Genomic DNA, 12,828 nt, shown 5'->3' on the forward strand with positions numbered 1-12,828 from the left:
ACCCACCAGGCTCCTCTGTCCATGGGATTTTCCAGGCAAGAGTACTGGAGTGGGGTGCCATTGCCTTGCTCCCTAATGTAGGGCCATGTTGTACCCTCATCTGGGGCCACCTAGCTGGGTTTTCTGGGTGCTGGCATCAGACGCAGAAGGCGCAGCTGAGGGGAGTGGGGTTGGCTGCGGGCTCTAAGCAGATTACAGGTTTCCAACCCCACCCCCACTGCAACACCCTCCACCTCTGAATGAGGCTTCCCTTGGCCCGTGTAGACTGCCCCAAAGTAGGTTATTTGTTCCTTTCCTCCCCTTTCCCCATGAAGGAAATCAAAGACAGGCCTTAGCCTTCAAACTCAGCTCTTTTCTCCACCATCCCGGACAGAAAAGAAGTTCTTCCCACATCTCTCAGGTCCTTGTGCTGCCCTGGTGTGTGCCCAGTCCCCCACCCCGGGCCAGAGGGGTCTGCTGTGGGCCAGGGCCCGGGGGCTCCTCTTCCTTTCACTCCCCATCCCCCACTCCCCTCCCTCGCAAGAGCACATCTGGTTTGTGAATCTCTCTCATTCCAGCTTTTGGAGTTTGCCAGCTGCTGTTTCCTCTGTCGAGTTCAGGCCAAAAATGGGGGTGGGGGACAGTGAGGGGACAAAGTGAGGGCCAAAGCAGGGGGGATCGTGGCCGGGATGTGGAACAGAGGGGAGACTGGAGTGACCAACCAGTGACCTCGGGCCTGGGCTGTGACTTCTACCCCCGGGAGGAGTGGGGGCATGGACTGCTAAATCCAGGTGGGGGCAGGGATGGGCATGGGGACCTGTCTGGGCTCCAAACAGCCCATCTGCCTCTGAATCCCATTCCAGCCCCCTCTACCACTGCTCCCCCCGCAGCCCCAGCCCGTCTGGGCCAGCCAGGGGAAGAGGACCGTTCTCCGGCATGCTAACTAGGCTGCCTAGCAGTTTCCCCGGGAAGACCTCACAGCTGGCCCAGTGGGGCAATGAACTCAGCATTATCCGCCTCCTCAAGGGGCCTTTATTCCCTGCTCAGGGTGGGGGGCAGGGGAGGGGGCTCCAGGGTAGGGGGCCTAGCCAGGCCATCCTTGATGTGTTTCCTGAACTTGGCTCTCACCCTGGCCGGGGGCCTGAGCGCAGTCCCCTCTGCCAGAGGCAGGGGTTGGGGGGAGGACGTCTTCCCAGTGTGGCTCTCCTCAGAGTCCATCCCTCCCTGCTCAGAGCCCCGACACACTTTCCTTCTGCTCCGTCCCAGCCCCTGAGCTCACTCTGCCCTGCTGTCTTCCCGGGGTGCCATGGCTCCTGAGGGGCCACCCCGCCCCTTCCGGGCACCCCAGTGCCTAGTTTACTGCCTGGCACAGAGCTGGGCTCTGGTGCGTGATGGCCAAAGAGAAATGGGATTGACACGCATCGAGGAAGAAGCAATGCAGGGCTGGGAGACTGGGGGGCGGCAGTGAAGGAGGGGGGACTTGCCTTCCCGAGGAGGACATAGTGACAGGGTTGAGAGGAACAGCGCCTGAAGACCTCTCAGTGGGAATGGGGAGCCTGGTGTCAACTGGCTGCTTAACAGCTTAGAGTTGGCTAAACTGGTCTGAGTCCTGATTGTGACATTTGCCTGCTGGGTGACCCCACATTCTCTGAGGCTCAGTTTCCTCATCTGGGAAATGGTATTAGTCGTACCTAATTTGTCATATTGTGGAGAGGATTGAATGCGATGATACATGGAAAGAACTGGTTGATCACACTTCCCGGCACATACTGAGGTAACAATGAGAGTTAGTGTTACCATGTTTAATTCATCCCTGGAGAATGAGGTAAAAGAATGGGGTGGGCGTAGAGAGCAGATGGTGGGGTGAGGGATTAGGGCAAAGAACAGGTCCTGGATATAGGAACTTCTTGGGTTGGCTGGGCTGAAACCAGCTCCTGCAGGTCACCCCAGCCATCCCCCTGCCTCCGTTCTCCAGCCCTGTCAGCCTGAGCAGTCTTAGGTGCCTCTTAACTCTGAGGGCATCCGCAAAGGAGGCTGTGTGTTTAGAGAATGGATGTGGCGGCAGAACTCCTCTGTTGATACCATCTCTGAGACACCCATGTGCCAAGGGCACCCCCAAACACACGTCCCGTCTGGGGAGGGCCTGGTGGTTAGGAGTTGGAGATGTGTGGGGTGATGTGTTCCAAGGACGAGGAGAGTCCCAGAGGGTGAAGGAGCAGAGAGGTTAGTAGAGACCAGCTCTGGACCTCTAGTGGGATGGAGAAGATAAAGAGAAAACCCGTCAAAAACCTAAATGCCTCATCACTCTCAGTCAGCAGAGCAGAGGCTGCTGTTGTCTGACCAGAGTATCAGAGAACACAAGGGCTTTGGCCCTGAGAGCTGGGAGAGCGCACACCCAATGGGCAGCCTGCAGGACTCAGTCAGGCAGCAGCAGTGTGCTCCCTGCGTCCTTCCCCTCCCCCATCTCAGGTACACAGTGTTCCAGGAGTGACCCCCAGCCCCTGCCGCCCACCCCTGCTCCACACATGAACCCTGGGTTAGAGCCTGGGCCGGACGGAGACTGCTGCTGCCTGAGGAAGGAGGAGGAACCCTTGAGGGCTTTCAGACCTCAGGGTTTCAGGGCATTCACCCCTATTCACACCCCTGTTTTCTTCCCTTGCCCCTAGTCCCTAAGACTTGCAGCCCCAAGCAGTTTGCCTGTAGAGACCAGATCACCTGTATCTCAAAAGGCTGGCGGTGTGATGGTGAGAGGGACTGCCCGGATGGATCTGATGAGGCTCCCGAGATTTGTAAGTACCTTTTCTGGATCCCTACCCCCCATCACTGATTTATCCCTTTTCCTTTTTGCCCAGGCAGTCTAGGATGAAGACAGTTGAGCTCGAGCCTGGTGTGGACCTTGCTCTGTGATTGTTTGTACATGACACAGCTAAAACTGTCCAACTGTCCTCCCCCTGCTCTTCAAAGAGCCCGGCAAGGTGTTTGATATGCTCAAAAATGAGCTTCCTTAGCCGCTGTACCCCCACCCCCCAGCCTGCCTGAGACCATGTTCTCTGGGCTGACAGCTTTGCTGGTAGATTCCCCTCCCTTCTGGCTCCTCCCGCTTCTTCCCACCTCTGATCCTCCTGATCCTTGATGGGTGCCCCTGGGTCTTGCTGGGTCCCCTTCCTGTCCTCAGGTTCCCAGGCCAAAGGCCACTGGCTCTGGCTCAATCTCTGTACCAGAAGCCCCACCCCTGAGCATTTCCCGCCCTCCCTCCCCCTACCCTCAGTAAGTGGTGTAATCAGAGGCAGCTGTTTAAACTGGGAGAAAGGTCCCCACCCAGCCTTTACCCTGCCAGTGGGGGGTGGAGAACTTGCTAGTGGGACCCTGGAGTCCTGGGCAGCTGGCAAAGTCTCTGCCTTCAGAACCTCTCCCCTGCTGGGCTCGTCTGGGCAGGGGTCTGGGGACCCTGCATTCTTAGGTCTTTCTCTGTTCTCTCTTGGGGTTTATCCTGTCTCAGCCCCATCTCCACACCCTCACTCATAATTATTAGCGGTAATTTTAGGGCCAGAAAAGGGAACCACTAGTTCTCTCTGCCTCACCTTGATACCCTGCTCTGGAGGTGTGGGAGCCAGGGATATTCTACAAGTGTTTCTATGGTGGCTCAGCCTGGAGTGTCTGCTTGTCTCAGGCCACCTTTATGTCCCACTTTTCGGACCCCAGTGTTTGGTGTTGAAGATAAAGAAAGCCATGCAGAGGGGCCAGATCTGGCTCTTTTTATCCATCCTTTAGTTAGATGCAGATATACATATCCGCTCACTGTCCCCACTCATGCATACTCCTAGACCCATCACACTCACACTTAGCCGCTCCCGGGGCCTGACTCACTCCCCCTACCCTGCCGACATACACACACAGAGGCAGACGCTGGCACGAACACATTCTCGCAGCCACGCAGAGTCACCACTCTGAAATGGGGATGCAGAGACATAACCTGCACGCAGACAGATGCCCTGGACACTCACACACAAACCCAGGCTTGCTCCCAAGAGGACCTGGAAACGTACATACTGAGGCCGGCAGCACCGGCACACGTGGAGATTCACAGATTCACTCTCACTCCACACCGCTCTGCTCCACGGTACACACCTCCCCTCCCTGTGCATGTGACTCCTCCCCAGCACAGGCGGACAGGTGTGCTCCCATGCAAGCACCTTCTTACATCCTGTCTGGGCTTGGAAACCAATGGGCCATGATCTGTCTACCAGCCCACAGGCTCAGCCAGTGTCCTAGATCCTGGCCTCCTTAGGATCCCCTGAAGAGCTCTGTCCTGCCCTCTCTGCAGCCCATCTTCTTGGGCAACAAGGGAAGTGGAGTCATCACCAGCAGGCCACAATCTTTGACAGTTCCCAAAGTCCTCCATCAGGCAGGCTGCTCTGGGGTGGAGGTCTAGCATAGTGTGATGCATAGAAATATAATGCAAGGCATGCATTCAGTTTTGAAATTTTCTAGTAGCTACATTCAAAAAAAGGTCAAAATGGGGACTTTCCCGGTGGTCGGGTGGTCAAGACTCCTCCTTCCCATGGAGGGGATATGGGTTCAATCCCTGGTTGCAGAACTAAGATCCCACATGCCACAGGATGTGGCTAAGAAAATAAGTATCTACGTAAAAAAAAAACCAAAAAGGTCAAAATAATCAGATGAAATTAATTTTAACTTTATTTTACTCAGTGTGTACAAAATATTATCATTTCAGCATATTTTTTCATATAAAAGTATTGAGGCCTTTTGCATTCTCTTTTGTGGCTGTGGTATTAAGTCTTCAAAAACCAATGTACATTTTATTTATTTATGGCCCCTCCACACACCTTGTGGGATGATATTTCCCCAACCAGGGATTGAACCTGGAGCTACTGCAGTGAAGGAGTCCTAACCACTGGACCGCCAGGGAACTCTCATTGTCTTTTGTTTGTTTGTTTTTGCCAGTGCGCATTTTATACTTCCATTTGGAACTGGTCACATTTCAAGTGCTGAATAGCCATGTATGATGCTTCATATTGTAAAGTGCATTTCTAGAAGACTTGGTCCAGCTCTCCGCCCAGGCTCTGTGACCCAGGATGTTATGGAAAGGAGGGGTGCTTTGTCTCCTGGTGTAGGATGTGGAAGCCTCGGAGTCCACAGCATGGAGCATCTGGGGAGTGGACTCTTTGCTGAAACCTAGTTATCCCCTCCACCTGGCGGATCCCAGGTGTGGCTACTATTGGGAGTAGCATAGATGAGTCCGAGGTTGAAGAGTTTAACAGGCCCTAGGCCTCCTGAGATCTAAAAATTGCAGGTGCCTGAAACCCCAGTCCCAGTCCCTCCCTCAGTGAGTAGCTGGCCAGACAGCCTCTGTAGCCAGCATGCCCACACCGACCTTTCCGTCTGCCCCCAGGTCCGCAGAGTAAGGCCCAGCGATGTCAGCCGAACGAGCACAACTGCCTTGGCACCGAGCTGTGTATTCTCATGTCCCGCCTCTGCAACGGGGTCCAGGACTGCGCGGACGGCTCGGACGAGGGGTCCCACTGCCGAGGTAAGGGCTCTTCACCTCTGCTCTCCCAGGTGGATGCTGTGAGTTCTCCGCCGGGCACCTGATGGGTCTGGAGGGCTGCCGTCTAAGCACTGTCTGCACACTGTCCTTGGACTGCAAAGGGGACGAGGCCTGGTCCTGCTGCCCTGTGCCCCGGGCATGTCTCTGGCTGTGTGTGCTCACATGTGTCATTACCCCTCTTCAGTCCCCCGTTTCCCAGCTGTGTAACGAGAGCTCTCTACTAGATCAGCATGTTCATGCTTTCGTAGTTTTGTAAACAGTGGGGTTGTTTCTTCGCATGGTTTCTTATAGGGAACCTGAGGATGAGCAGAGACAAGCAGATATTGTCACTGAAGCGGGGGCCAGGGGGAGGTCTGGAGCTTTGTTACCTGCCTCCCCTGCCAGGGCCCCCGAAAGGGCAGGTCTTTGAGGCTCTTAGAAACTGCTTCATGGGAAGGGTTTCTCCCCCTCCGCCCCAACTGAGGAGGGAACTTTAGGACAGTAGGTTAGACTTCTTCCCACCTGCATCTCAGGTCCACCAGCTCTGCAGGTCTTCCTCTAGAGACGCTTCTGTCCCAGGGGGAATCTGGATCTCTCCTGAGGATGGGAGAGATTCCCGGGGATGGGGGTTGGAGGGGGAGGAAGCTCAGGCCTGCACCTCAGGGAATAGGAACTTCTACTGCCCTCAAGTCTGGGCCTGGAACAGGAAGCTGGCTTTGTGAGGCCCTAGGCAAGCCCCCGGGGGTGGAGACCCTGTCCTGTGTCTGTAACGCGTGTCAGAAAACATCTGCCTGTGGGAAGAGACACATCTGGATCCTGTTCACTGAGGGCAGGGAGTTTGTGGAAGATTTTTATCCTTTTCCTTTGGTTGCGTCTGCATGTTTTTGTCAGAAGCTCCTGGAATGGGATGTAGAATGTGGGCCTAGGGGGCTGACTTCAATTACCACGCACGTCCCATCTCATCGGACAGTACGTGTTCAAGTTTGCCTGCTTTTGCATACCCGGTCAGCATCACAAACAACCAAGAACATATGAAACCTAGGGCTTGAACTTCCTTCTCTGATACTACAGAAGCTGGACCTCCTCATCCTCCCACCCCATATGCAGAAGAGAACCTCTTTTCTAGATTTTCCAGAAACAAACACTACTTCCCCTCTTTGGGGGCCAAGGCTGGACTGGAGAAGCACCTTCAGGCTCTGGGACAGAGGTGGGGAGGAGAAAGGCTAACCAGGGCCTGGCTCCCCATCTCTGCTCCTCCTGGCAGGCTTAGCGCCTCTAAACGTCTTAGCATCTCGGGCAGCGCTCTCTCCTAGGTGGGAGGGGGGGAGCAGGGGTGTGAGGCAACTGGACAAAGGGGTCTTTGTGGCCGGGCCGCCTGGCCCCACGCAAGGCCATTAATTGGGTCGCTGGTCTGGCGGGGGGTAGCTGCTCCCCCACCTCTTCCCCCTCTTGCTTCATTCCCTTCTGTCTCCCCTGTGGAAGTGGGTCAGAGGCGGGAGGAAGATTAGAGAAAGATCCCGGGGGAGCCAGGTTTGCTTCTCTTCCTCCTCTCCTCTACCTGGGCCTCGGGCCTTCTCTCTGGGCCCTCTCGGACACCAGGGCTGGGTTGCAGGCGTGCTTCCAGACCAGACCTGGGGTCCTGCGTGGCAAGACTCGGTTCCCTGCCAACGCTTCCCCTTCAGCCCCAAAGCCAAAATTGCAGTCCTTAGGTGCTACAGGCAGGAGGCGTGTAAAGGGGCTGAGAGTCCTCACGTGTTGTTGACCAGCAAACTAGGAACGGAGCGGGTCGGGGCAGCCAGAGCAGGAAGATGCGGGTTCTAAGCCACAATTGGCAATGCGACCTTGGACCTGTCTTATACCCTCATCAGTCTCAGTTTCCTCACTTACAAAATATACTTGATACTTCCTAAGCCACTTCATCTCTGACCCTGCAGGCCTGGGAAGTGGTTACTGAAGGGTTGAGGGAAGGTTGCTGTCTGGGTATGATTGCCAGATCTGGGGGCCTGAGTATGTGTCACCTGCCACCCACCCCCCACAGAGCAACGAGGACAGTGTTCCCATCTGGGCTGCCAGCACCACTGTGTCCCCACACTCAACGGGCCCACCTGCTACTGCAACAACAGCTTTCAGCTACAGGCAGACGGCAAGACCTGCAAAGGTAAGTGTGCACACGTGCACATACTGGGGTTCAGGATGTGCTGGGGGGTGCTGGGTGGGCAGTGGGCTAGGTTGGGGAGGAGAAAGCTTGAAAGGTGCAAGACAGGATGCGGGTCTACAACACACCTTACGGCCTCAGGGCATGGCTGTGGGCCCTAAACATTTGCTTCTGCCAGACTTTTCAAAACTCATCTTAAAAATTATATAGGTCAAGGTCAAGGACTTCCCTGGTGGTCTAGTGGTTAAGATGCACTTCCAATGCAGGGAGCACGGGTTTGATCCCTGATAGGGGACCTGAGATTCCCCCATGCCATACAGCGCAGCCAAAAAAAAATAATAATAATAATAAATAAATATATATATAGGTCATATGTGAGTTTTCTTGTTTAAAAAGGTTTAAAGCATTACAGACAAAACCAAAGTCCCCTTTAACAAATCCTCTTTAGTTACGGTCCCTCCCCCATCTCTCTGGAAATCAGCTCTTTTTAACAGTTTGCTACTTCTCTGTCCAGGCCTTTTTCTATCCAGGTATACATGTATTCACAGAGAATCTAATTGAAAGTACTGTTTATGTGCATGGGATCTTGTTTACATAAATATCATACTGTATATGGCTTCCCAGGTGGCCTAGTAGTAAAGAACCTGCCTGCCAATGCTGGAGACATTAAGAGACATGGGTTTGATCTCTGGGTCAGGAAGATCCCCTAGAGGAGGGCATGGCAACCCACTCCAGTTTTCTTGCCTGGAGAATCCCATGGACAGAGGAGCCTGGCGGGCTACTGTCCACGGGGTGGCAAAGAGTCAGCCATGACGGAAGCGACTTAGCACGCACGCACATACTGTACATATTTGTTTTTCAATTTTTTCACCCAGTATGTTCTAGAGATTTTTCTGTGTTAATGTGTAGAGATCTACCCCATTCTTTTTAAAACCACGGTGATGTATGACTATTACCACAGTTCACTTGGCCATCTCCCTTTGGATGAGTAAGATGTTCCCAGTTTCTCTCTGTTACAAACAATGCAAACTCTTCTGTTTTAAATGTACCTCCTTTTGGTCTTGGCACAAATGTAGCCTTCTCAGTGACAAATGTAGCCTTCTCAGTGAGACTCCTTATAGCCCTAAAACCGCATCCCCACTGCCTGCATTCTCTGTCCCCTTTCTCTGCTTAGTATTTTTTCATAGCACCAGCTACTTCCCATCGCACTAACTCCTCTAACATGTCATTTACCTTTTAATTTTATTTATTATTATAATAACAACATTTTATTTATTATCAGAATTTAAGTTCTTTAAAGAATATTTATTTATTCATTTATTTGGCTGCATTGGGTCTCAGTTGTGGGACACGGACTTAGTTGCCCCATGGCTTGGGGGATCTTAGTTCCCCGACCAGGGATTGAACCCACGTCCCCTGCATTGCAAAGCAGATTCTTAACCACTGGACCACCAGGGAAGTCCCGGAATTTAAGTTTTAAAAGGGCAGCAGTTTGAATCTATTTTTTTGCTGATGTGTCCCCCGAGCCTAAGACTGTACCTGGCACATTGCAGAAATCTTTTCTGAATGAATGGATGATAAGCACGTGTGTAGATACATCTCTAGAGTGGATCCCAGGTCTGGGGCTAGGTGGTAACGTTTCCACATTTCTTGTTGCAGTAGATTCTGTCAAACTGTTCTCCGAAGTAGCTGTAGGGATGGACACACCCCAGGTGTTGTCTGAGGGCACTCCCTTCCCTGCCCTCGGTAGGCTGGAAATGACCACGCTCTCGCCTTTTCCCGCCAGACTTCGACGAGTGCTCGGTGTATGGCACCTGCAGCCAGCTGTGCACCAACACAGATGGTTCCTTCACGTGCGGCTGTGTGGAAGGGTACCTGCTGCAGCCAGACAACCGCTCCTGCAAGGCCAAGAATGGTAGGTGGGCTTACCTGCGACCGTACAGCTAGGCGCCCTCGGTGTCGTTCCCTGATGGGGAGAGGCCAGAGCGCTGCCAGGGCCGCTTGCTGCCCTAACCCTTGTCTCCTGTGTCTCCAGAGCCGGTTGACCGGCCCCCTGTGCTGCTGATTGCCAACTCGCAGAACATCCTGGCCACGTACCTGAGTGGGGCCCAGGTTTCCACCATCACACCCACCAGCACACGGCAGACCACAGCCATGGACTTCAGCTACGCCAACGAGACGGTGTGCTGGGTGCATGTTGGCGACAGCGCTGCCCAGACACAGCTCAAGTGCGCCCGCATGCCCGGCCTGAAGGGCTTCGTGGATGAGTACACCATCAACATCTCCCTCAGCCTGCACCGTGAGTCACCTGCTCCAGCACAGGAAGCCGGCGAGGGTGGGGGAGATGGGCGAGGCAAAGCCTGTCTGGGACAAGCTGGGTTGGGGGAGTGGATAGACAGGATGACCCTTGACTGGTCCAGGAGCCTAGACAAAAGCCCCTGACTGAGGCCGAGGCAGCGAGTTGAATGTTGTGACCCTTGTTTGGGGCCGGGGCAGAGCTATGTCCATGCTTCTTCTCCTCTCTCTGAGCTGAGTCTCTGATGGCTCCAGTGTTTCTGGCCCAGGGCAGAGAAGGGCCTCCTAGAAGTGCCCAAGAGGACAATGTCTGGTCAACCTCCAGAGACCAGGGACCGTCCCTTTTCAGAGGGAAGAATGTCGATTAGTCCATAGAGGGGTTTTCCCACATGGTGGGAGCCACAACAAAGGAAAAAAGGGGCCTGGAGCCAGAGGAGCCTTGCTAAGTTGTGGCTGAGGGCAGAGGAGCCGGGACCAGGCTGGGTCCATCTCCGTATCTGTCGTTTCCCTTGAGGGGGTCGCCAGAACTGGCTCCCTGCCACAGCGTGGCTGTGGGGGTCCTGAGGCTGTTTCTGGGGGACAGGCTCTGTGGCAGGAATGACCCCACTGGGAATGCTATCAGATATCCTGGATGTTCCCCTTCGAGCTCCCACCCGAGGCTGTACGTGATGCCTCAGAGGTGGAAGATGGGGTGTGGCTGGGGACAGGGCCAGGGCAGAGGTCCGCTGCCTCGAGCACTTCTGCTCATCTCAGATGCTGCTGCTACATGAACAAACAAAACCTCTGCATCATCACATCTCCAGGAAATGCACCACAGGGCTGAGAGGGGACGTCTGGCCTGTGGTTGATCTGACCCCCGGAGAGGGGGTGGCTTGATCTGTGACCTTGAGTAAACCAAAACTCCCTGTCTCAAGTTTTGGTTTCCTAATCTGCATAATGGGCTTGAGCTTGTCTGGCAAAATCAGATAAATTGAAGTGAAAGCCAAAAGTCACTAGAGGCCATGCAGGAGGTTTAGGACGGTGAACTGGGGCCTGTCCAGAAGATCTTGAAGTTTCTTCCATGGGTCCCCACGTGATGATCTATACAGAAATCCCAGGAGGACTCAAAGGCTCAGTTCTGGTGGGAACAGGAGTTTCTCTGAGGGCCCCCCTCCCCTGCGGCCTCATCGAATGGTCCACAGCTCAGCCGCAGCCCCTCCACAGCATCCCAGGGGGATCCTTGGGCTGTTGGTGACCAAAGCCTGCCTGTGATAGACCTGTCATCCTTGGAGTACTGGGCTGGGGGCTCAGCCAATACCTGGCTGGCAGAGCTCTTGAGGGGCAGGCAGCTCAGAAACCCCATGGTAGGTAGGGTAGGATTAGGGCAAGACCCCATGAGATAGCTGCCCTCTCCCTGTTCCCTGTCAGCAGCCCCACCCATCAGGCCTGTCTGGGCAAACAGCTCCAGCCCTTCCCTCCCTGGCCCTGCCTCAGGGCAGACGATGGGCTGATGGGCTGGTGGGTAGGTGTCCTGGTGGGGATGCCCTGATGGAAACCTTCTCTGCTTTAGCTCTGACCTGGCCCCTCTCCTGCCTTCCTCCCCAGGAGAAGCAGGAAATAACCTCAGGCGGGTACCCCTCCCTTGGCAAACAGAGAGTGTTGCCTTCAGAGTCTGCTAGATTCGTTGGGCCCCTCTGGGGCAGAGTCCAGGAGCCCGGAAGAGACCAGAAGGTTCTGGGGAGAAATGCTACCGGGGTGAATGAATGGGTTCCTCTTGCCCCGGCCTCTGTCCCTTCCTTTGGCCCTGCCTCCGCCCATGCCGCCTGACTGTCTGGCTGTCACCCTGAGGATGGCTGTTTTGCTCTCATCCCACAAACTAATTATGGGCCCTGAGCTGAGAATGTCAGGAGTGTCTCTCCCCAGCACCCTCCCCCACCCCCAGCTCATCCCCCTTCCCAGGAGAGGCCGATGGCCTGCCCAGGTGCCAGCGAGAGCAAGCGTGGCTGGCCCCAGGCACTCACCTGTGCAGGGGGCCTGCTGGCCTGTAATTAGCTCCCCCAGGGGCAGGAAGAAGAAGGCTGCTGCTTTCTCCTGCTTTCTCTTGGCCCTCTGGGGGAGCCCTCCCTGCAATCATGCCATTCTTGGCTGACCGTGACCTCCATCGGGCCCCTGGGCTGAGCCCCACGCGGGAGGGAGGAGCCTGACAAGGGAGAGGTGCTGGAGCCCAGAGCCCAGGGCCTGAGAGAAGCCTGCCTGCTGGTGTGGGAAGAAGGGGGAGACTGCCCTGGAGAAAACTCTGGAAACAGAAATAGAATAGAAAGAAGGAAGGAGGCCAGGAAGTGAGCTTGTTTCACATGGGTCCTGGGGCATGTATGTGAACCAGACCTGCTCTGAGTCCTGAGCCCTTGAAGGGCCCCGCCCGGGCCCTACAGTGGTCAGCACAGCTTCATGCGAGGCTCTATGGGACAGGCTTAGGATTGAGGTCCTGCTGTTTCCTGTCTGAGCCCAGTCCCTTCCATCCATTTCTACTCAAGTGGGAAGAGATCCACTGACCATGTCCTCACTCGTCCTGACAGGTGTGTGTGTGTGCACGTGAGCACTTTCCTACCTTAACTCGCCGGGCTGCCAGCCCTTCCTTCCCCAGCCTATGTCTTTCGTTGGCCTGGGTGGGAGGTGGGTCTTGGGGACTCAGTGTTCATCTCTTTCCCTCCCTCCTGGAATGTAACCCCAGGGCCCATCCTTCCCTTGGCCATGCGTGGCAGGATGGTCAGGTTTCTGAAGACTCTGATCCCATGACTGGACAATGTGATGGGAACAGCCAGGAGATTTTCAGGGAAGACCCTGGGCCCCCCGCCCCCACTCAGGGTTTACG

The 12,828-nt window shown here is 54.9% G+C and overlaps 1 protein-coding gene across 2 annotated transcripts in view; it reads left to right on the top strand.

Moving 5' to 3' along the window:
- The window catches only part of LRP1 (LDL receptor related protein 1), an 80,902-nt gene that overhangs the window by 6,510 nt on the left and 61,564 nt on the right, over window positions 1–12,828 (top strand). For both annotated transcript variants that reach the window (XM_027542300.1, XM_027542301.1), the window contains exons 2-6: window positions 2,646–2,768; window positions 5,393–5,530; window positions 7,566–7,685; window positions 9,469–9,597; window positions 9,718–9,981. In XM_027542300.1, coding sequence (XP_027398101.1) covers window positions 2,646–2,768; window positions 5,393–5,530; window positions 7,566–7,685; window positions 9,469–9,597; window positions 9,718–9,981 — 774 coding nt within the window. The remainder of the gene's footprint in view (window positions 1–2,645; window positions 2,769–5,392; window positions 5,531–7,565; window positions 7,686–9,468; window positions 9,598–9,717; window positions 9,982–12,828) is intronic.

Source organism: Bos indicus x Bos taurus, chromosome 5 (assembly GCF_003369695.1).
Source record: "Bos indicus x Bos taurus breed Angus x Brahman F1 hybrid chromosome 5, Bos_hybrid_MaternalHap_v2.0, whole genome shotgun sequence".
NCBI classification, from domain to species: domain Eukaryota; kingdom Metazoa; phylum Chordata; class Mammalia; order Artiodactyla; family Bovidae; genus Bos; species Bos indicus x Bos taurus.